We start from the raw sequence: 26,588 nt of genomic DNA on the forward strand, positions 1-26,588 counted from the left end.
ATCTAAACAGGGACGCAGGCCCCCATCTTTCCTTTTAACAAAGAACCCCGCCACTACGGGCGAAGTGGAGAGTCTGATATGTACCTTAGCAAGACTCTCAGAGATGCGATCCTTCATGCCCTACCTTTCAGGACCAGACAGATTGTACAGTTAGGTCCATATAAATTTGGACAGAGACAACATTTTTCTAATTTTGGTTCTAGACATTGCCACAATGAATTTTAAACAAAACAATTCAGATGCAGTTGAAGTTCAGACTTTCAGCTTTCATTTGAGGGTACCCACATTAAAATTGGATGAAGGGTTTAGGAGTTTCAGCTCCTTAACATGTGCCACCCTGTTTTTAAAGGGACCAAAAGTAATTGGACAGATTAAGTAATTGTAAATAAAGTGTTAATTTCTAGTACTTGGTTGAAAACCCTTTGTTAGCAATGACTGCCTGAAGTCTTGAACTCATGGACATCACCAGACGCTGTGTTTCCTCCTTTTTGATGCTCTGCCAGGCCTTCACTGCGGTGGTTTTCAGTTGCTGTTTGTTTGTGGGCCTTTCTGTCTGAAGTTTAGTCTTTAACAAGTGAAATGCATGCTCAATTGGGTTGAGATCAGGTGACTGACTTGGCCATTCAAGAATATTCCACTTCTTTGCTTTAATAAACTCCTGGGTTGCTTTGGCTTTATGTTTTGGGTCATTGTCCATCTGTAGTATGAAACGACGACCAATCAGTTTGGCTGCACTTGGCTGGATCTGAGCACACAGTATGGCTCTGAATACCTCAGAATTCATTCGGCTGCTTCTGTCCTGTGTCACATCATCAATAAACACTAGTGACCCAGTGCCACTGGCAGCCATGCATGCCCAAGCCATCACACTGCCTCCGCCGTGTTTTACAGATGATGTGGTAAGCTTTGGATCATGAGCTGTGCCACGCCTTCGCCATACTTTTCTCTTTCCATCATTCTGGTAGAGGTTGATCTTGGTTTCATCTGTCCAAGAATGTTCTTCCAGAACTGTGCTGGCTTTTTTAGATGTTTTTTTAGCAAAGTCCAGTCTAGCCTTTTGATTCTTGATGCTTATGAGTGGCTTGCACCGTGCAGTGAACCCTCTGTATTTACTTTCATGCAGTCTTCTCTTTATGGTAGATTTGGATACTGATACGCCTACCTCCTGGAGAGTGTTGGTCACTTGGTTGGCTGTTATGAAGGGGTTTCTCTTCACCATGGAGACTATTCTGCGATCATCCACCACTGTTGTCTTCCGTGGGCGCCCAGGTGTTTTTGCATTGAGGCGTTCACCAGTGCTTTCTTTCTTTCTCAGGATGTACCAAACTGTAGATTTTGCCACTCCTAATGTTGTAGCAATTTCTCGGATGGTTTTTTTCTGTTTTTGCATGTTAAGGATGGCTTGTTTCACCTGCATGGAGAGCTCCTTTGACCGCTGTTTCCTTCACAGCAAAACCTTCCAAATGCAAGCACCACACCTCAAATCAACTCCAGGCCTTTTATCTGCTTAATTGAGAATGACATAATGAAGGGATTGCCCACACCTGTCCATGAAATAGCCTTGGAGTCAATTGTCCAATTACTTTTGGTCCCATTAAAAACAGGGTGGCACATGTTAAGGAGCTGAAACTCCTAAACCCTTCATCCAATTTTAATGTGGATACCCTCAAATGAAAGCTGAAAGTCTGAACTTCAACTGCATCTGAATTGTTTTGTTTAAAATTCATTGTGGTAATGTCTAAAACCAAAATTAGTAAAATGTTGTCTCTGTCCAAATAAATATGGACCTAACTGTAGGGTAATTTTGCTACAGGGAGCAAGTTTATGGGGTAATCATACACATGGTGGGGAGGCAGTCCCTGGCACCCCTTTTCTGAAAACACATCCACAAAATCAGACAGAAAAGAAGGTATGGTTTTAGTGGAAACAGTAGAAATGATGGTACACAAGCAATTATTTTTGTAGAAATCTCTCCATTTGACTTTCTCTGGACTGCCAGTCAATGACCAGATTATGCACAGTTAACGCCTAACACAATATTGAGTAGGGAGACCTACTAAGACATAACAAGACAGGCGCTCCCTTTGAGAAACCCATATGCACAGGTTCACATTATGCACTACCTGCGTAAAATTTCCCTGACCGAAAGGTTTAGAATCAATTGCAAATATGGGGATGGGCTTCGCCAGAGTCATATAGGTTAGACCAAGGTCCCGTGCGGACCAAGCATCCACCATATTGGCTTCCGCTTCACTATCCAAGAGGATTGATATTCTCTCAGTTTTCATACCAATAAACACTTTCACATGTAAGAAAAACCTAAAAACATATGTGGAGGAGATGGATACACTCAGTTTGTTATCTCCAAACAAACTGGGGTTAGAAATTTTACGACGGTTTTTTGTGTTTTGGTAAAGAAGGACAGACCCCAATGAAATGCCCCTTCTGACCACAGAAAAAGACAACCCCATTTTGTGTTGAAGAGATGCATACCGTGGGGAGGCAACTCCTAACTGCATTGGTTCATCAGAGCACACAGGGAGAACCTTGGTTTTAGGGAGTACCATGGTGACGGAGTCACAACAGGTGTATCCCTAAGATGTCTATGTGTATGGCCAAAGCCATGGCGGCTTCCAATGACTCTTGAGTTTCGTAAAGCGCTAGTGTGGCTTTTAATCTTTCTGACAGGCCCTGACAAAACTGACTCCTGAGGGCAGAATTGGTCCACCAGGTGTCAGTGGCCCATCTACGGAACTCCGAGCAAAATTCTTCTGACGGACGATCTCCCTGCTGCAGGTTAGACTCAGCAAGGGAGTCATGGTCCAGATCATCATACACAAGGCCTAGAGCCTCAAAAAACCCATCAAATGACCGGAGAGACCGTGAATCCGTCAGAAGTGAGAAGGCCCAGGATCGAGGATCTCCTTGAAGGAGAGAAATAACAATCCCAACCCGTTGCTCCTCATCCCAGATTAACGGGGACAAAGCCTAAAGAAGTAAAGCTTGTAGACTTCACGGAACACCACAAATATTGCCCATGCTTCAGAAAACCTATATTTTATTTTTTTTACCTCTTTCATGGTTGTATTCCACACTGTCGTCAGTTCGTTGCCACCTCCATAATCTTGCCGAAGATATTTTACCGCCACATTACCAAGGTACTCAATGAAGATGTTAGACTGAGAGAGAAAAACGTGTTACACTTTATCCTCAAGACCAATCTGTTGTGTAGCGATGCTATTTGGTACCCCTGATCAGAATTCAGCTTTTATGGCCAGTATGTGCCATAGTAGCCATGTAGAGAGCCCTGAAGTCCAAAATGGAGGACTGTTATGAAATACGGACTAGTGGAAAGTAGTCACGTGATCAACTTGCCAATACTGAAATGGTAAAGTTTGTCAAACACTGATTTTGTTGAAAATTGGACCGTCGCTATATACAGTGCTGCGCATAAAGAGTACATCCCCTTTGAAGAGTTTAATTTTAATCATTTTCTCACTAAATACAAGATCAATTTCCAATATTTTGACAAAACTGAGTTTAAAAGAACAAATTTTTAACTAATATCATGAAAGTAAAGTTAATAATATACCTAGATGATTACAAGGGATGAAAGGCCTCTCATATGAGGAGAGGTTGGAAAAGTTGGGCTTGTTTAGCTTAGAGAAAAAGATGTCTCCGAGGATAGGTCATTTACAGTGGCATGTAAAAGTTTGTGCACCCCTGGTCAAAATTACTGTTAGGCCTGTTTCACACTTCCGTTTTTTCAAATCCGTCAAAATCCGTTGTTTTCCGTAAAAAAACGGATCCGCCATTTTTTGCAGGATCCGTTTTTTTTGTCCCATAGACTTCCATTACGGTTACCGCGGATCCGTCAAAAAAACGGATCCGTTTTTAAAAAACGGATCCGTTTGCATCAGTTTCCGTCAAAAAAACGGAAACGGATCCGTTTGGCGGACACAAAAACGGAAGTGTGAAACAGGCCTTATTGTGAACAGTTTAACAAGTTGTAGCCCCGCCTAACACCGGCAGCTCATTTTCCCCCTTGGCAACAGCTGCTCGTCTGCCCCACATAAGGGCACAGAACACCTACTCTGCAAGAACAATGTGACTAAATCTTACTTTTTAAAAGGGGTGTACTCACTTATGTTCAGCACTGTATATGACCATGGCACAACATCAACAAAAATCAGTGTTAGGCCAACTTTATGCTAAGCTCTGTAGGTCTGGGGACTCTATTCCCCCAATTCTCGGGGCAGGATGGATTTTAATATAAGAAGGTGTTTAATGGCGTTTTGTTCTACCGTCTGCATTCAAATGAATATGTGCGCTTCTTAAATTCTCGGGATATAATCTGTGTTTATGTTGGGTATGTGTGAAAGTTATGCAGAACAGAAGTGGAAAACCCGGACTCTTACCAAAGAAGAGAAAGCCAAAACTACTACTGCTCCTGCAATTTCCGCAATGAAAATAATGAGGATGATGATGAAAAACTAAAAAAAAAAAATAATAATTTTATCAACAAATCACATGTCATAGGAGGAGATATAGGGAGGATATATGGGGTAATACGAGGAGATAGAGGGAGGATATATGGGGTAATAGGAGGAGATATAGGAGAGAATAAATGAAGTAATAGGAGAAGATATAGGGAGGATATATGGAGTAATAGGAGGAGATGTAGGGAGGAGATATGGAGTAATAGGAGGAGATATAGGGATGATATATGGGGTAATAGGAGTAGACATAGGAGAGGATATATGGAGTAATAGGAGGAGATATAGGGAGGATATATGGAGTAATAGGAGAAGATATAGGGAGGAGATATGGGGTAATAGAGGGAGGATATATGGAGTAATAGGAGAAGATATAGGGAGGAGATATGGGGTAATAGGAGGAGATATAGGGAGGATATATGGAGTAATAGGAGAAGATATAGGGAGGAGATATGGGGTAATAGGAGGAGATATAGGGAGGATATATTTAGTAATAGGAGAAGATATAGGGAGGAGATATGGGGTAATAGGAGGAGATATAGGGAGGATATATGGGGTAATAGGAGGAGATATAGGGAGGATATATGGAGTAATAGGAGGAGATATACGGAGGATACATGGGGTAATAGGAGGAGATATAGGGAGGATATATGGGGTAATAGGAGGAGATATAGGGAGGATATATGGAGTAATAGGAGGAGCTATAGGGAGGATATATGGAGTAATAGGAGGAGCTATAGGGAGGATATATGGAGTAATAGGGAGAGATATAGGGAGGATATATGGAGTAATAGGAGGAGATATACGGAGGATACATGGGGTAATAGGAGGAGATATAGGGAGGAGATATGGAGTACTAGGAGGAGATATGGGGTAATAGGAGGAGATGGAGGATATATGGGGTAATAGGAGATACAGGGAGGATGTATGGAGAAATAGGGGGAGATATAGGGAGGAGAAATGGGCTAATAGGAGGAGATAGAGGGAGGATATATGGAGTAATAGGAGGAGATATAGGGAGGAGATATGGGGTAATAGGAGGAGATATAGGGAGGATATATGGAGTAATAGGAGGAGATATAGGGAGGATATATGGGGTAATAGGAGGAGATATAGGAGAGGATATATGGAGTAATAGGAGGAGATATAGGGAGGATATATAGGGAGGATATATGGAGTAATAGGAGAAGATATAGGGAGGAGATATGGGGTAATAGGAGGAGATATAGGGAGGATATATGGGGTAATAGGAGGAGATATAGGGAGAATATATGGAGTAATAGGGAAAGATATAGGGAGAATATATGGAGTAATAGGGAAAGATATAGGGAGGATATATGGAGTAATAGGGGGAGATATAGGGAGGATATATGGGGCAAGAGGAGGAGATATAGGGAGGATATATGGAGTAAGAGGAGGAGATATAGGGAGGATATATGGAGTAATAGGAGGAGATATAGAGGATATATGGAGTAATAGGGAAAGATATAGGGAGGATATATGGAGTAATAGGGGGAGATAAAGGGAGGATATATGGAGTAATAGGGGGAGATAAAGGGAGGATATATGGAGTAATAGGGGGAGATATAGGGAGGATATATGGAGTAATAGGAGGAGATATAGGGAGGATATATGGAGTAATAGGGGGAGATATAGGGAGGATATATGGAGTAATTGGGGAAGATATAGGGAGGATATATAGAGTAATAGGGGGAGATATTAGGGAGGAGATATAGGGAGGATATATGGAGTAATAGGGGGAGATATAGGGAGGATATATGGAGTAATAGGAGGAGATATACGGAGGATACATGGGGTAATAGGAGGAGATATAGGGAGGATATATGGCGTAATAGGAGGAGATATAAGGAGGATATATGGAGTAATAGAAGGAGATATAGAGAGGAGATATAGGGAGGAGATATGGGGTAATAGGAGGAGATAGAGGGAGGAGATATGGGGTAATAGGAGGAGATAGAGGGAGGATATATGGGGTAATAGGAGGAGATAGAGGGAGGATATATGGGGTAATAGGAGGAAATAGAGGGAGGATATATGGGGTAATAGGAGGAGATAGAGGGAGGATATATGGAGTAATAGGAGGAGATATAGGGAGGAGATATGGAGTACTAGGAGGAGATATAGGGAGGAGATATGGGGTAATAGGAGGAGATATAGGGAGGATATATGGGGTAATAGGAGATACAGGGAGGATGTATGGAGAAATGGAGGATATATGGAGTAATAGGAGGAGATATAGAGAGGATATATGGCGTAATAGGAGGAGATATAAGGAGGATAAATGGAGTAATAGGGGGAGATATAGGGTGGCTATATGGAGATATAGGGAGGATATGTGGGGTAACAAGAGGAGATATAGGAAGGATATATGGAGTAATAGGAGATATAGGGAGGATATATGGAGTAATAGGAGGAGATGTAGGGAGGATATATGGAGTAATAGGAGGAGATATACGGAGGATACATGGGGTAATAGGAGGAGATATAGGGAGGATATATGGCGTAATAGGAGGAGATATAAGGAGGATATATGGAGTGATAGGAGGAGATATAGGGAGGAGATATGGGGTAATAGGAGGAGATAGAGGGAGGATATATGGGGTAATAGGAGATACAGGGAGGATGTACGGAGAAATAGGGGGAGATATAGGGAGGATATATGGAGTAATAGGCGGAGATATAGAGAGGATATATGGCGTAATAGGAGGAGATATAAGGAGGATATATGACGTAATAGGAGGAAATATAGGGAGGAGATATGGGGTAATAGGAGGAGATAGAGGGAGGATATATGGGGTAATAGGAGATAGAGGGAGGATATATGGAGTAATAGGAGGAGATATAGGGAGGAGATATGGGGTAATAGGAGGAGATATAGGGAGGATATATGGAGTAATAGGAGGAGATATAGGGAGGATATATGGAGTAATAAGAGGAGATATAGGGAGGAGATATGGAGTAATAGGAGGAGATATAGGGAGGAGATATGGGGCAATAGGAGGAGATATAGGGAGGAGATATGGGGCAATAGGAGGAGATATAGGGAGGATATATGGAGTAATAGGAGAAGATATAGGGAGGAGATATGGGGTAATAGGAGGAGATATAGGGAGGATATATGGAGTAATAGGGAAAGATATAGGGAGGATATATGGAGTAATAGGGGGAGATATAGGGAGGATATATGGAGTAATAGGAGGAGATATAGGGAGGATATATGGAGTAATAGGAGGAGATATAGGGAGGATATATGGAGTAATAGGAAGAGATATAGGGAGGATATATGGAGTAATTGGGGGAGATATAGAGAGGATATATGGGGAAATAGGAGGAGATATAGAGAGGATATAGGGAGTAATAGGGGGAGATATAGGGAGGATATATGGCGTAATAGGGGGATATATATGGAAGATATATAGAGTAATAGGGGGAGATATTAGGGTGGATATATGGAGCAATAGGAGGAGATATAGGGAGGATATATGGAGTAATAGGGGGAGATATAGGGAGGATATATGGAGTAATAGGAGGAGATATACGGAGGATACATGGGGTAATAGGAGGAGATATAGGGAGGATATATGGCGTAATAGGAGGAGATATAAGGAGGATATATGGAGTAATAGGAGGAGATATAGAGAGGAGATATGGAGTACTAGGAGGAGATATAGGGAGGAGATATGGGGTAATAGGAGGAGATAGAGGGAGGATATATGGGGTAATAGGAGGAGATAGAGGGAGGATATATGGAGTAATAGGAGGAGATATAGAAAGGATATATGGCGTAATAGGAGGAGATATAAGGAGGATATATGACGTAAAAGGAGGAAATATAGGGAGGAGATATGGGGTAATAGGAGGAGATAGAGGGAGGATATATGGGGTAATAGGAGGAAATAGAGGGAGGATATATGGGGTAAAAAGATGAGATATAGGGAGGATATATGGAGTAATAGGAGGAGATATAGAGAGGAGATATGGAGTACTAGGAGGAGATATGGGGTAAAAGGAGGAGATAGAGGGAGGATATATGGGGTAATAGGAGGAAATAGAGGGAGGATATATGGGGTAATAGGAGGACATAGAGGGAGGATATATGGAGTAATAGGAGGAGATATAGAGAGGAGATATGGAGTAATAGGAGGAGATATAGGGAGGAGATATGGAGTACTAGGAGGAGATATAGGGAGGAGATATGGGGTAATAGGAGGAGATATAGGGAGGATATATGGGGTAATAGGAGATACAGGGAGGATGTATGGAGAAAAAGGGGGAGATATAGGGAGGATATATGGAGTAATAGGAGGAGATATAGAGAGGATATATGGCGTAATAGGAGTAGATATAAGGAGGATATATGATGTAATAGGAGGAAATATAGGGAGGATATATGGGGTAATAGGAGGAGATAGAGGGAGGATATATGGGGTAATAGGAGGAAATAGAGGGAGGATATATGGGGTAATAGGAGGAGATATAGGGAGGATAAATGGAGTAATAGGGGGAGATATAGGGAGGATATATGGAGATATAGGGAGGATATGTGGGGTAACAGGAGGAGATATAGGAAGGATATATGGAGTAATAGGAGGAGATATAGGGAGAATATATGGAGTAATAGGAGGAGATATACGGAGGATACATGGGGTAATAGGAGGAGATATAGGGAGGATATATGGCGTAATAGGAGGAGATATAAGGAGGATATATGGAGCAATAGGAGGAGATATAGGGAGGAGATATGGAGTACTAGGAGGAGATAAAGGGAGGAGATATGGGGTAATAGGAGGAGATAGAGGGAGGATATATGGGGTAATAGGAGATACAGGGAGGATGTATGGAGAAATAGGGGGAGATATAGGGAGGATATATGGAGTAATAGGAGGCGATATAGAGAGGATATATGGCGTAATAGGAGGAGATATAAGGAGGATATATGACGTAATAGGAGGAAATATAGGGAGGAGATATGGGGTAATAGGAGGAGATAGAGGGAGGATATATGGGGTAATAGGAGGAAATAGAGGGAGGATATATGGGGTAATAGGAGGAGATAGAGGGAGGATATATGGAGTAATAGGAGATATAGAGAGGAGATATGGAGTAATAGGAGGAGATATAGGGAGGAGATATGGAGTACTAGGAGGAGATATAGGGAGGAGATATGGGGTAATAGGAGGAGATATAGGGAGGATATATGGGGTAATAGGAGATACAGGGAGGATGTATGGAGAAAAAGGGGGAGATATAGGGAGGATATATGGAGTAATAGGAGGAGATATAGAGAGGATATATGGCGTAATAGGAGTAGATATAAGGAGGATATATGATGTAATAGGAGGAAATATAGGGAGGATATATGGGGTAATAGGAGGAGATAGAGGGAGGATATATGGGGTAATAGGAGGAAATAGAGGGAGGATATATGGGGTAATAGGAGGAGATAGAGGGAGGATATATGGAGTAATAGGAGATAAAGAGAGGAGATATGGAGTAATAGGAGGAGATATAGGGAGGAGATATGGAGTACTAGGAGGAGATATAGGGAGGAGATATGGGGTAATAGGAGGAGATATAGGGAGGATATATGGGGTAATAGGAGATACAGGGAGGATGTATGGAGAAATGGGAGATATAGGAAGGATATATGGAGTAATAGGAGGAGATATAGGGAGGATAAATGGAGTAATAGGGGGAGATATAGGGAGGATATATGGAGATATAGGGAGGATATGTGGGGTAACAGGAGAAGATATAGGAAGGATATATGGAGTAATAGGAGGAGATATAGGGAGGATATATGGAGTAATAGGAGGAGATATAGGGAGGATATATGGAGTAATAGGAGGAGATATACGGAGGATACATGGGGTAATAGGAGGAGATATAGGGAGGATATATGGCGTAATAAGAGGAGATATAAGGAGGATATATGGAGCAATAGGAGGAGATATAGGGAGGAGATATGGAGTACTAGGAGGAGATAAAGGGAGGAGATATGGGGTAATAGGAGGAGATAGAGGGAGGATATATGGGGTAATAGGAGATACAGGGAGGATGTATGGAGAAATAGGGGGAGATATAGGGAGGATATATGGAGTAATAGGTGGAGATATAGAGAGGATATATGGCGTAATAGGAGGAGATATAAGGAGGATATATGACGTAATAGGAGTAAATATAGGGAGGAGATATGGGGTAATAGGAGGAGATAGAGGGAGGATATATGGGGTAATAGGAGGAAATAGAGGGAGGAGATATGGGGTAATAGGAGGAGATAGAGGGAGGATATATGGGGTAATAGGAGGAAATAGAGGGAGGATATATGGGGTAATAGGAGGAGATAGAGGGAGGATATATGGAGTAATAGGAGGAGATATAGGGAGGAGATATGGGGTAATAGGAGGAGATATAGGGAGGATATATGGAGTAATAGGAGGAGATATAGTGAGGATATATGGGGTAATAGGAGGAGATATAGGAGAGGATATATGGAGTAATAGGAGGAGATATAGGGAGGATATATGGAGTAATAGGAGGAGATATAGGGAGGAGATATGGGGCAATAGGAGGAGATATAGGGAGGAGATATGGAGTAATAGGAGAAGATATAGGGAGGAGATATGGGGTAATAGGAGGAGATATAGGGAGGATATATGGGGTAATAGGAGGAGATATAGGGAGGAGATATGGAGTAATAGGAAGAGATATAGGGAGGATATATGGAGTAATAGGGGGAGATATAGAGAGGATATATGGGGTAATAGGAGGAGATATAGGGAGGATATAGGGAGTAACAGGGGGAGATATAGGGAGGATATATGGCATAATAGGGGGAGATATAGGGAGGATATATAGAGTAATAGGGGGAGATATTAGGGAGGATATATGGAGCAATAGGAGGAGATATAGGGAAGATATATGGAGTAATAGGAGGAGATATACGGAGGATATATGGCGTAATAGGAGGAGATATAAGGAGGATATATGGAGTAATAGGAGGAGATATAGAGAGGAGATATGGAATACTAGGAGGAGATATAGGGAGGAGATATGGGGTAATAGGAGGAGATAGAGGGAGGATATATGGGGTAATAGGAGATACAGGGAGGATGTATGGAGAAATAGGGGGAGAAATAGGGAGGATATATGGAGTAATAGGAGGAGATATAGAAAGGATATATGGCGTAATAGGAGGAGATATAAGGAGGATATATGACGTAATAGGAGGAAATATAGGGAGGAGATATGGGGTAATAGGAGGAGATAGAGGGAGGATATATGGGGTAATAGGAGGAAATAGAGGGAGGATATATGGGGTAATAGGAGGAGATAGAAGGAGGATATATGGAGTAATAGGAGGAGATATAGAGAGGAGATATGGAGTAATAGGAGGAGATATAGGGAGGAGATATGGAGTACTAGGAGGAGATATAGGGAGGATATATGGGGTAATAGGAGATACAGGGAGGATGTATGGAGAAATAGGGGGAGATATAGGGAGGATATATGGAGTAATAGGAGGAGATATAAGAGGATATATGACGTAATAGGAGGAAATATAGGGAGGAGATATGGGGTAATAGGAGGAGATAGAGGGAGGATATATGGGGTAATAGGAGGAAATAGAGGGAGGATATATGGGGTAATAGGAGGAGATAGAGGGAGGATATATGGAGTAATAGGAGATATAGAGAGGAGATATGGAGTAATAGGAGGAGATACAGGGAGGAAATATGGAGTACTAGGAGGAGATATAGGGAGGAGATATAGGGTAATATTAGGAGATATAGGGAGGATATATGGGGTAATAGGAGATACAGGGAGGATGTATGGAGAAATAGGGGGAGATATAGGAAGGATATATGGAGTAATAGGAGGAGATATAGGGAAGATAAATGGAGTAATAGGGGGAGATATAGGGAGGATATGTGGGGTAACAGGAGGAGATATAGGAAGGATATATGGAGTAATAGGAGGAGATATAGGGAGGATATATGGAGTAATAGGAGGAGATATAGGGAGGATATATGGAGTAATAGGAGGAGATATAGGGAGGAGATATGGAGTACTAGGAGGAGATATAGGGAGGAGATATGGGGTAATAGGAGGAGATAGAGGGAGGATATATGGGGTAATAGGAGATACAGGGAGGATGTATGGAGAAATAGGGGGAGATATAGGGAGGATATATGGAGTAATAGGAGGAGATATAGAGAGGATATATGGCGTAATAGGAGGAGATATAAGGAGGATATATGACGTAATAGGAGGAAATATAGGGAGGAGATATGGGGTAATAGGAGGAGATAGAGGGAGGATATATGGGGTAATAGGAGGAAATAGAGGGAGGATATATGGGGTAATAGGAGGAGATAGAGGGAGGATATATGGAGTAATAGGAGGAGATATAGGGAGGAGATATGGGGTAATAGGAGGAGATATAGGGAGGATATATGGAGTAATAGGAGGAGATATAGGGAGGATATATGGAGTATTAGGAGGAGATATAGGGAGGAGATATGGGGCAATAGGAGGAGATATAGGGAGGATATATGGAGTAATAGGAGAAGATATAAGGAGGAGATATGGGGTAATAGGAGGAGATATAGGGAGGATATATGGGGTAATAGGAGGAGATATAGGGAGGATATATGGAGTAATAGGAGGAGATATAGGGAGGAGATATGGAGTAATAGGAAGAGACATAGGGAGGATATATGGAGTAATAGGGGGAGATATAGGGAGGATATATGGCGTAATTTGGGGAGATATAGGGAGGATATATGGCGTATTTGGGGGAGATATAGAGAGGATATATGGGGTAATAGGAGGAGATAGAGGGAGGATATATGGAGTAATAGGGGGAGATATAGGGAGGATATATGGAGTAATTGGGGGAGATATAGGGAGGATATATGGAGTAATAGGAAGAGATATAGGGAGGATATATGGAGTAATAGGGGGAGATATAGGGAGGATATATGGAGTAATTGGGGGAGATATAGAGAGGATATATGGGGTAATAGGAGGAGATATAGGGAGGATATAGGGAGTAATAGGGGGAGATATAGGGAGGATATATGGCGTAATAGGGGGATATATATGGAAGATATATAGAGTAATAGGGGGAGATATTAGGGTGGATATATGGAGCAATAGGAGGAGATATAGGGAGGATATATGGAGTAATAGGGGGAGATATAGGGAGGATATATGGAGTAATAGGAGGAGATATACGGAGGATACATGGGGTAATAGGAGGAGATATAGGGAGGATATATGGCGTAATAGGAGGAGATATAAGGAGGATATATGGAGTAATAGGAGGAGATATAGAGAGGAGATATGGAGTACTAGGAGGAGATATAGAGAGGAGATATGGAGTACTAGGAGGAGATATAGGGAGGATATATGGAGTAATAGGAGGAGATATAGGGAGGATATATGGGGTAATAGGAGGAGATATAGGAGAGGATATATGGAGTAATAGGAGGAGATATAGGGAGGATATATGGAGTAATAGGAGGAGATATAGGGAGGAGATATGGGGCAATAGGAGGAGATATAGGGAGGAGATATGGAGTAATAGGAGAAGATATAGGGAGGAGATATGGGGTAATAGGAGGAGATATAGGGAGGATATATGGGGTAATAGGAGGAGATATAGGGAGGAGATATGGAGTAATAGGAAGAGATATAGGGAGGATATATGGAGTAATAGGGGGAGATATAGAGAGGATATATGGGGTAATAGGAGGAGATATAGGGAGGATATAGGGAGTAACAGGGGGAGATATAGGGAGGATATATGGCATAATAGGGGGAGATATAGGGAGGATATATAGAGTAATAGGGGGAGATATTAGGGAGGATATATGGAGCAATAGGAGGAGATATAGGGAGGATATATGGAGTAATAGGAGGAGATATACGGAGGATATATGGCGTAATAGGAGGAGATATAAGGAGGATATATGGAGTAATAGGAGGAGATATAGAGAGGAGATATGGAATACTAGGAGGAGATATAGGGAGGAGATATGGGGTAATAGGAGGAGATAGAGTGAGGATATATGGGGTAATAGGAGATACAGGGAGGATGTATGGAGAAATAGGGGGAGAAATAGGGAGGATATATGGAGTAATAGGAGGAGATATAGAAAGGATATATGGCGTAATAGGAGGAGATATAAGGAGGATATATGACGTAATAGGAGGAAATATAGGGAGGAGATATGGGGTAATAGGAGGAGATAGAGGGAGGATATATGGGGTAATAGGAGGAAATAGAGGGAGGATATATGGGGTAATAGGAGGAGATAGAAGGAGGATATATGGAGTAATAGGAGGAGATATAGAGAGGAGATATGGAGTAATAGGAGGAGATATAGGGAGGAGATATGGAGTACTAGGAGGAGATATAGGGAGGATATATGGGGTAATAGGAGATACAGGGAGGATGTATGGAGAAATAGGGGGAGATATAGGGAGGATATATGGAGTAATAGGAGGAGATATAAGAGGATATATGACGTAATAGGAGGAAATATAGGGAGGAGATATGGGGTAATAGGAGGAGATAGAGGGAGGATATATGGGGTAATAGGAGGAAATAGAGGGAGGATATATGGGGTAATAGGAGGAGATAGAGGGAGGATATATGGAGTAATAGGAGATATAGAGAGGAGATATGGAGTAATAGGAGGAGATACAGGGAGGAAATATGGAGTACTAGGAGGAGATATAGGGAGGAGATATAGGGTAATATTAGGAGATATAGGGAGGATATATGGGGTAATAGGAGATACAGGGAGGATGTATGGAGAAATAGGGGGAGATATAGGAAGGATATATGGAGTAATAGGAGGAGATATAGGGAAGATAAATGGAGTAATAGGGGGAGATATAGGGAGGATATGTGGGGTAACAGGAGGAGATATAGGAAGGATATATGGAGTAATAGGAGGAGATATAGGGAGGATATATGGAGTAATAGGAGGAGATATAGGGAGGATATATGGAGTAATAGGAGGAGATATAGGGAGGAGATATGGAGTACTAGGAGGAGATATAGGGAGGAGATATGGGGTAATAGGAGGAGATAGAGGGAGGATATATGGGGTAATAGGAGATACAGGGAGGATGTATGGAGAAATAGGGGGAGATATAGGGAGGATATATGGAGTAATAGGAGGAGATATAGAGAGGATATATGGCGTAATAGGAGGAGATATAAGGAGGATATATGACGTAATAGGAGGAAATATAGGGAGGAGATATGGGGTAATAGGAGGAGATAGAGGGAGGATATATGGGGTAATAGGAGGAAATAGAGGGAGGATATATGGGGTAATAGGAGGAGATAGAGGGAGGATATATGGAGTAATAGGAGGAGATATAGGGAGGAGATATGGGGTAATAGGAGGAGATATAGGGAGGATATATGGAGTAATAGGAGGAGATATAGGGAGGATATATGGAGTATTAGGAGGAGATATAGGGAGGAGATATGGGGCAATAGGAGGAGATATAGGGAGGATATATGGAGTAATAGGAGAAGATATAAGGAGGAGATATGGGGTAATAGGAGGAGATATAGGGAGGATATATGGGGTAATAGGAGGAGATATAGGGAGGATATATGGAGTAATAGGAGGAGATATAGGGAGGAGATATGGAGTAATAGGAAGAGATATAGGGAGGATATATGGAGTAATAGGGGGAGATATAGGGAGGATATATGGCGTAATTTGGGGAGATATAGGGAGGATATATGGCGTATTTGGGGGAGATATAGAGAGGATATATGGGGTAATAGGAGGAGATAGAGGGAGGATATATGGAGTAATAGGGGGAGATATAGGGAGGATATATGGAGTAATTGGGGGAGATATAGGGAGGATATATGGAGTAATAGGAAGAGATATAGGGAGGATATATGGAGTAATAGGGGGAGATATAGGGAGGATATATGGAGTAATTGGGGGAGATATAGAGAGGATATATGGGGTAATAGGAGGAGATATAGGGAGGATATAGGGAGTAATAGGGGGAGATATAGGGAGGATATATGGCGTAATAGGGGGATATATATGGAAGATATATAGAGTAATAGGGGGAGATATTAGGGTGGATATATGGAGCAATAGGAGGAGATATAGGGAGGATATATGGAGTAATAGGGGGAGATATAGGGAGGATATATGGAGTAATAGGAGGAGATATACGGAGGATACATGGGGTAATAGGAGGAGATATAGGGAGGATATATGGCGTAATAGGAGGAGATATAAGGAGGATATATGGAGTAATAGGAGGAGATATAGAGAGGAGATATGGAGTACTAGGAGGAGATATAGAGAGGAGATATGGAGTACTAGGAGGAGATATAGGGAGGAGATATGGAGTACTAGGAGGAGATAGAGGGAGGATATATGGGGTAATAGGAGGAGATAGAGGGAGGATATATGGGGTAATAGGAGGAGATAGAAGGAGGATATATGGAGTAATAGGAGGAGATATAGAAAGGATATATGGCGTAATAGGAGGAGATATAAGGAGGATATATGACGTAAAAGGAGGAAATATAGGGAGGAGATATGGGGTAATAGGAGGAGATAGAGGGAGGATATATGGGGTAATAGGAGGAAATAGAGGGAGGATATATGGGGTAAAAGGAGGAGATAGAGGGAGGATATATGGAGTAATAGGAGGAGATATAGAGAGGAGATATGGAGTACTAGGAGGAGATATAGGGAGGAGATATGGGGTAATAGGAGGAGATAGAGGGAGGATATATGGGGTAATAGGAGGAAATAGAGGGAGGATATATGGGGTAATAGGAAGAGATAGAGGGAGGATATATGGAGTAATAGGAGGAGATATAGAGAGGAGATATGGAGTAATAGGAGGAGATATAGGGAGGAGATATGGAGTACTAGGAGGAGATATAGGGAGGAGATATGGGGTAATAGGAGGAGATATAGGGAGGATATATGGGGTAATAGGAGATACAGGGAGGATGTATGGAGAAAAAGGGGGAGATATAGGGAGGATATATGGAGTAATAGGAGGAGATATAGAGAGGATATATGGCATAATAGGAGTAGATATAAGGAGGATATATGATGTAATAGGAGGAAATATAGGGAGGATATATGGGGTAAGAGGAGGAGATAGAGGGAGGATATATGGGGTAATAGGAGGAAATAGAGGGAGGATATATGGGGTAATAGGAGGAGATAGAGGGAGGATATATGGAGTAATAGGAGATAAAGAGAGGAGATATGGAGTAATAGGAGGAGATATAGGGAGGAGATATGGAGTACTAGGAGGAGATATAGGGAGGAGATATGGGGTAATAGGAGGAGATATAGGGAGGAGATATGGGGTAATAGGAGATACAGGGAGGATGTATGGAGAAATAGGGGGAGATATAGGAAGGATATATGGAGTAATAGGAGGAGATATAGGGAGGATAAATGGAGTAATAGGGGGAGATATAGGGAGGATATATGGAGATATAGGGAGGATATGTGGGGTAACAGGAGGAGATATAGGAAGGATATATGGAGTAATAGGAGGAGATATAGGGAGAATATATGGAGTAATAGGAGGAGATATACGGAGGATACATGGGGTAATAGGAGGAGATATAGGGAGGATATATGGCGTAATAGGAGGAGATATAAGGAGGATATATGGAGCAATAGGAGGAGATATAGGGAGGAGATATGGAGTACTAGGAGGAGATAAAGGGAGGAGATATGGGGTAATAGGAGGAGATAGAGGGAGGATATATGGGGTAATAGGAGATACAGGGAGGATGTATGGAGAAAAAGGGGGAGATATAGGGAGGATATATGGAGTAATAGGAGGAGATATAGAGAGGATATATGGCGTAATAGGAGTAGATATAAGGAGGATATATGATGTAATAGGAGGAAATATAGGGAGGATATATGGGGTAATAGGAGGAGATAGAGGGAGGATATATGGGGTAATAGGAGGAAATAGAGGGAGGATATATGGGGTAATAGGAGGAGATAGAGGGAGGATATATGGAGTAATAGGAGATAAAGAGAGGAGATATGGAGTAATAGGAGGAGATATAGGGAGGAGATATGGAGTACTAGGAGGAGATATAGGGAGGAGATATGGGGCAATAGGAGGAGATATAGGGAGGATATATGGGGTAATAGGAGATACAGGGAGGATGTATGGAGAAATAGGGGGAGATATAGGAAGGATATATGGAGTAATAGGAGGAGATATAGGGAGGATAAAGGGAGTAATAGGGGGAGATATAGGGAGGATATATGGAGATATAGGGAGGATATGTGGGGTAACAGGAGGAGATATAGGAAGGATATATGGAGTAATAGGAGGAGATATAGGGAGGATATATGGAGTAATAGGAGGAGATATACGGAGGATACATGGGGTAATAGGAGGAGATATAGGGAGGATATATGGCGTAATAGGAGGAGATATAAGGAGGATATATGGAGCAATAGGAGGAGATATAGGGAGGAGATATGGAGTACTAGGAGGAGATAAAAGGAGGAGATATGGGGTAATAGGAGGAGATAGAGGGAGGATATATGGGGTAATAGGAGATACAGGGAGGATGTATGGAGAAATAGGGGGAGATATAGGGAGGATATATGGAGTAATAGGAGGAGATATAGAGAGGATATATGGCGTAATAGGAGGAGATATAAGGAGGATATATGACGTAATAGGAGTAAATATAGGGAGGAGATATGGGGTAATAGGAGGAGATAGAGGGAGGATATATGGGGTAATAGGAGGAAATAGAGGGAGGATATATGGGGTAATAGGAGGAGATAGAGGGAGGATATATGGAGTAATAGGAGGAGATATAGGGAGGAGATATGGGGTAATAGGAGGAGATATAGGGAGGATATATGGAGTAATAGGAGGAGATATAGGGAAGATATATGGGGTAATAGGAGGAGATATAGGAGAGGATATATGGAGTAATAGGAGGAGATATAGGGAGGATATATGGAGTAATAGGAGGAGATATAGGGAGGAGATATGGGGCAATAGGAGGAGATATAGGGAGGATATATGGAGTAATAGGAGAAGATATAGGGAGGAGATATGGGGTAATAGGAGGAGATATAGGGAGGATATATGGGGTAATAGGAGGAGATATAGGCAGGAGATATGGAGTAATAGGAAGAGATATAGGGAGGATATATGGAGTAATAGGGGGAGATATAGAGAGGATATATGGGGTAATAGGAGGAGATATAGGGAGGATATAGGGAGTAATAGGGGGAGATATAGGGAGGATATATGGAGTAATAGGGGGAGATATAGGGAGGATATATGGCATAATAGGGGGAGATATAGGGAGGATATATAGAGTAATAGGGGGAGATATTAGGGAGGATATATGGAGCAATAGGAGGAGATATAGGGAGGATATATGGAGTAATAGGGGGAGATATAGGGAGGATATATGGAGTAATAGGAGGAGATATACGGAGGATATATGGCGTAATAGGAGGAGATATAAGGAGGATATATGGAGTAATAGGAGGAGATATAGAGAGGAGATATGGAATACTAGGAGGAGATATAGGGAGGAGATATGGGGTAATAGGAGGAGATAGAGGGAGGATATATGGGGTAATAGGAGATACAGGGAGGATGTATGGAGAAATAGGGGGAGAAATAGGGAGGATATATGGAGTAATAGGAGGAGATATAGAAAGGATATATGGCGTAATAGGAGGAGATATAAGGAGGATATATGACGTAATAGGAGGAAATATAGGGAGGAGATATGGGGTAATAGGAGGAGATAGAGGGAGGATATATGGGGTAACAGGAGGAAATAGAGGGAGGATATATGGGGTAATAGGAGGAGATAGAAGGAGGATATATGGAGTAATAGGAGGAGATATAGAGAGGAGATATGGAGTAATAGGAGGAGATATAGGGAGGAGATATGGAGTACTAGGAGGAGATATAGGGAGGATATATGGGGTAATAGGAGATACAGGGAGGATGTATGGAGAAATAGGGGGAGATATAGGGAGGATATATGGAGTAATAGGAGGAGATATAGAGAGGATATATGGCGTAATAGGAGGAGATATAAGGAGGATATATGACGTAATAGGAGGAAATATAGGGAGGAGATATGGGGTAATAGGAGGAGATAGAGGGAGGATATATGGGGTAATAGGAGGAAATAGAGGGAGGATATATGGGGTAATAGGAGGAGATAGAGAGAGGATATATTTAGTAATAGGAGATATAGAGAGGATATATGGAGTAATAGGAGATACAGGGAGGAAATATGGAGTACTAGGAGGAGATATAGGGAGGAGATATGGGGTAATATTAGGAGATATAGGGAGGATATATGGGGTAATAGGAGATACAGGGAGGATGTATGGAGAAATAGGGGGAGATATAGGAAGGATATATGGAGTAATAGGAGGAGATATAGGGAAGATAAATGGAGTAATAGGGGGAGATATAGGGAGGATATGTGGGGTAACAGGAGGAGATATAGGAAGGATATATGGAGTAATAGGAGATATAGGGAGGATATATGGAGTAATAGGAGGAGATATAGGGAGGATATATGGAGTAATAGGAGGAGATATAGGGAGGAGATATGGAGTACTAGGAGGAGATATAGGGAGGAGATATGGGGTAATAGGAGGAGATAGAGGGAGGATATATGGGGTAATAGGAGATACAGGGAGGATGTATGGAGAAATAGGGGGAGATATAGGGAGGATATATCGAGTAATAGGAGGAGATATAGAGAGGATATATGGCGTAATAGGAGGAGATATAAGGAGGATATATGACGTAATAGGAGGAAATATAGGGAGGAGATATGGGGTAATAGGAGGAGATAGAGGGAGGATATATGGGGTAATAGGAGGAAATAGAGGGAGGATATATGGGGTAATAGGAGGAGATAGAGGGAGGATATATGGAGTAATAGGAAGAGATATAGGGAGGAGATATGGGGTAATAGGAGGAGATATAGGGAGGATATATGGAGTAATAGGAGGAGATATAGGGAGGATATATGGAGTATTAGGAGGAGATATAGGGAGGAGATATGGGGCAATAGGAGGAGATATAGGGAGGATATATGGAGTAATAGGAGAAGATATAAGGAGGAGATATGGGGTAATAGGAGGAGATATAGGGAGGATATATGGGGTAATAGGAGGAGATATAGGGAGGATATATGGAGTAATAGGAGGAGATATAGGGAGGAGATATGGAGTAATAGGAAGAGATATAGGGAGGATATATGGAGTAATAGGGGGAGATATAGGGAGGATATATGGCGTAATTGGGGTAGATATAGAGAGGATATATGGGGTAATAGGAGGAGATATAGGGAGTAATAGGGGGAGATATAGGGAGGATATATGGAGTAATAGGGGGAGATATAGGGAGGATATATGGCGTAATAGGGGGAGATATAGGGAGGATATATAGAGTAATAGGGGGAGATATTAGGGAGGATATATGGAGCAATATGAGGAGATATAGGGAGGATATATGGAGTAATAGGGGGAGATATACGGAGGATACATGGGGTAATAGGAGGAGATATAGGGAGGATATATGGCGTAATAGGAGGAGATATAAGGAGGATATATGGAGTAATAGGAGGAGATATAGAGAGGAGATATGGAGTACTAGGAGGAGATATAGGGAGGAGATATGGGGTAATAGGAGGAGATAGAGGGAGGATATATGGGGTAATAGGAGATACAGGGAGGATGTATGGAGAAATAGGGGGAGATATAGTGAGGATATATGGAGTAATAGGAGGAGATATAGAGAGGATATATGGCGTAACAGGAGGAGATATAAGGAGGATATATGACGTAATAGGAGGAAATATAGGGAGGAGATATGGGGTAATAGGAGGAGATATAGGGAGGAGATATGGAGTACTAGGAGGAGATATAGGGAGGATATATGGGGTAATAGGAGATACAGGGAGGATGTATGGAGAAATAGGGGGAGATATAGGGAGGATATATGGAGTAATAGGAGGAGATATAGAGAGGATATATGGCGTAATAGGAGGAAATATAAGGAGGATATATGACGTAATAGGAGGAAATATAGGGAGGAGATATGGGGTAATAGGAGGAGATAGAGGGAGGATATATGGGGTAATAGGAGGAAATAGAGGGAGGATATATGGGGTAATAGGAGGAGATAGAGGGAGGATATATGGAGTAATATGAGATATAGAGAGGAGATATGGAGTAATAGGAGGAGATATAGGGAGGAGATATGGAGTACTAGGAGGAGATATAGGGAGGAGATATGGGGTAATAGGAGGAGATATAGGGAGGATATATGGGGTAATAGGAGATACAGGGAGGATGTATGGAGAAAAAGGGGGAGATATAGGGAGGATATATGGAGTAATAGGAGGAGATATAGAGAGGATATATGGCGTAATAGGAGTAGATATAAGGAGGATATATGATGTAATAGGAGGAAATATAGGGAGGATATATGGGGTAATAGGAGGAGATAGAGGGAGGATATATGGGGTAATAGGAGGAAATAGAGGGAGGATATATGGGGTAATAGGAGGAGATAGAGGGAGGATATATGGAGTAATAGGAGATAAAGAGAGGAGATATGGAGTAATAGGAGGAGATATAGGGAGGAGATATGGAGTACTAGGAGGAGATATAGGGAGGAGATATGGGGTAATAGGAGGAGATATAGGGAGGATATATGGGGTAATAGGAGATACAGGGAGGATGTATGGAGAAATAGGGGGAGATATAGGAAGGATATATGGAGTAATAGGAGGAGATATAGGGAGGATAAATGGAGTAATAGGGGGAGATATAGGGAGGATATATGGAGATATAGGGAGGATATGTGGGGTAACAGGAGGAGATATAGGAAGGATATATGGAGTAATAGGAGGAGATATAGGGAGGATATATGGAGTAATAGGAGGAGATTTAGGGAGGATATATGGAGTAATAGGAGGAGATATACGGAGGATACATGGGGTAATAGGAGGAGATATAGGGAGGATATATGGCGTAATAGGAGGAGATATAAGGAGGATATATGGAGCAATAGGAGGAGATATAGGGAGGAGATATGGAGTACTAGGAGGAGATAAAGGGAGGAGATATGGGGTAATAGGAGGAGATAGAGGGAGGATATATGGGGTAATAGGAGATACAGGGAGGATGTATGGAGAAATAGGGGGAGATATAGGGAGGATATATGGAGTAACAGGAGGAGATATAGAGAGGATATATGGCGTAATAGGAGGAGATATAAGGAGGATATATGACGTAATAGGAGTAAATATAGGGAGGAGATATGGGGTAATAGGAGGAGATAGAGGGAGGATATATGGGGTAATAGGAAGAAATAGAGGGAGGATATATGGGGTAATAGGAGGAGATAGAGGGAGGATATATGGAGTAATAGGAGGAGATATAGGGAGGAGATATGGGGTAATAGGAGGAGATATAGGGAGGATATATGGGGCAATAGGAGGAGATATAGGGAGGATATATGGAGTAATAGGAGAAGATATAGGGAGGAGATATGGGGTAATAGGAGGAGATATAGGGAGGATATATGGGTAATAGGAGGAGATATAGGGAGGAGATATGGAGTAATAGGAAGAGATATAGGGAGGATATATGGAGTAATAGGGGGAGATATAGAGAGGATATATGGGGTAATAGGAGGAGATATAGGGAGGATATAGGGAGTAATAGGGGGAGATATAGGGAGGATGTATGGAGTAATAGGGGGAGATATAGGGAGGATATATGGCATAATAGGGGGAGATATAGGGAGGATATATAGAGTAATAGGGGGAGATATTAGGGAGGATATATGGAGCAATAGGAGGAGATATAGGGAGGATATATGGAGTAATAGGGGGAGATATAGGGAGGATATATGGAGTAATAGTAGAAGATATACGGAGGATATATGGCGTAATAGGAGGAGATATAAGGAGGATATATGGAGTAATAGGAGGAGATATAGAGAGGAGATATGGAATACTAGGAGGAGATATAGGGAGGAGATATGGGGTAATAGGAGGAGATAGAGGGAGGATATATGGGGTAATAGGAGATACAGGGAGGATGTATGGAGAAATAGGGGGAGAAATAGGGAGGATATATGGAGTAATAGGAGGAGATATAGAAAGGATATATGGCGTAATAGGAGGAGATATAAGGAGGATATATGACGTAATAGGAGGAAATATAGGGAGGAGATATGGGGTAATAGGAGGAGATAGAGGGAGGATATATGGGGTAATAGGAGGAAATAGAGGGAGGATATATGGGGTAATAGGAGGAGATAGAAGGAGGATATATGGAGTAATAGGAGGAGATATAGAGAGGAGATATGGAGTAATAGGAGGAGATATAGGGAGGAGATATGGAGTACTAGGAGGAGATATAGGGAGGATATATGGGGTAATAGGAGATACAGGGAGGATGTATGGAGAAATAGGGGGAGATATAGGGAGGATATATGGAGTAATAGGAGGAGATATAGAGAGGATATATGGCGTAATAGGAGGAGATATAAGGAGGATATATGACGTAATAGGAGGAAATATAGGGAGGAGATATGGGGTAATAGGAGGAGATAGAGGGAGGATATATGGGGTAATAGGAGGAAATAGAGGGAGGATATATGGGGTAATAGGAGGAGATAGAGGGAGGATATATGGAGTAATAGGAGATATAGAGAGGAGATATGGAGTAATAGGAGGAGATACAGGGAGGAAATATGGAGTACTAGGAGGAGATATAGGGAGGAGATATGGGGTAATATTAGGAGATATAGGGAGGATATATGGGGTAATAGGAGATACAGGGAGGATGTATGGAGAAATAGGGGGAGATATAGGAAGGATATATGGAGTAATAGGAGGAGATATAGGGAAGATAAATGGAGTAATAGGGGGAGATATAGGGAGGATATATGGAGTAATAGGAGGAGATATAGGGAGGAGATATGGAGTACTAGGAGGAGATATAGGGAGGAGATATGGAGTACTAGGAGGAGATATAGGGAGGAGATATGGGGTAATAGGAGGAGATAGAGGGAGGATATATGGAGTAATAGGAGGAGATATAGGGAGGATATATGGAGTAATAGGAGGAGATATAGGGAGGATATATGGAGTAATAGGAGGAGATATAGGGAGGAGATATGGAGTACTAGGAGGAGATATAGGGAGGAGATATGGGGTAATAGGAGGAGATAGAGGGAGGATATATGGGGTAATAGGAGATACAGGGAGGATGTATGGAGAAATAGGGGGAGATATAGGGAGGATATATGGAGTAATAGGAGGAGATATAAGGAGGATATATGACGTAATAGGAGGAAATATAGGGAGGAGATATGGGGTAATAGGAGGAGATAGAGGGAGGATATATGGGGTAATATGAGGAAATAGAGGGAGGATATATGGGGTAATAGGAGGAGATAGAGGGAGGATATATGGAGCAATAGGAGGAGATATAGGGAGGAGATATGGGGTAATAGGAGGAGATATAGGGAGGATATATGGAGTAATAGGAGGAGATATAGGGAGGATATATGGAGTATTAGGAGGAGATATAGGGAGGAGATATGGGGCAATAGGAGGAGATATAGGGAGGATATATGGAGTAATAGGAGAAGATATAAGGAGGAGAGATGGTGTAATAGGAGGAGATATAGGGAGGATATATGGGGTAATAGGAGGAGATATAGGGAGGATATATGGAGTAATAGGAGGAGATATAGGGAGGAGATATGGAGTAATAGGAAGAGATATAGGGAGGATATATGGAGTAATAGGGGGAGATATAGGGAGGATATATGGCGTAATTGGGGGAGATATAGAGAGGATATATGGGGTAATAGGAGGAGATATAGGGAGGATATAGGGAGTAATAGGGGGAGATATAGGGAGGATATATGGAGTAATAGGGGGAGATATAGGGAGGATATATGGCGTAATAGGGGGAGATA

General features: G+C 41.8%; 1 protein-coding gene across 1 annotated transcript in view; it reads right to left on the reverse strand.

Annotated features, from left to right (window-relative positions):
- The window catches only part of TSPAN16 (tetraspanin 16), a 78,424-nt gene that overhangs the window by 39,590 nt on the left and 12,246 nt on the right, over window positions 1-26,588 (reverse strand). Inside the window, exons 4-5 of the mRNA XM_073587508.1 lie at window positions 4,419-4,493; window positions 3,072-3,179 (exon numbers count right to left, since the gene is read on the reverse strand). Coding sequence (XP_073443609.1) covers window positions 3,072-3,179; window positions 4,419-4,493 — 183 coding nt within the window. The remainder of the gene's footprint in view (window positions 1-3,071; window positions 3,180-4,418; window positions 4,494-26,588) is intronic.

This window comes from Dendrobates tinctorius, unplaced genomic scaffold (assembly GCF_039654945.1).
Source record: "Dendrobates tinctorius isolate UK_male_01 unplaced genomic scaffold, ASM3965494v1 ptg000099l, whole genome shotgun sequence".
NCBI lineage: Eukaryota > Metazoa > Chordata > Amphibia > Anura > Dendrobatidae > Dendrobates > Dendrobates tinctorius.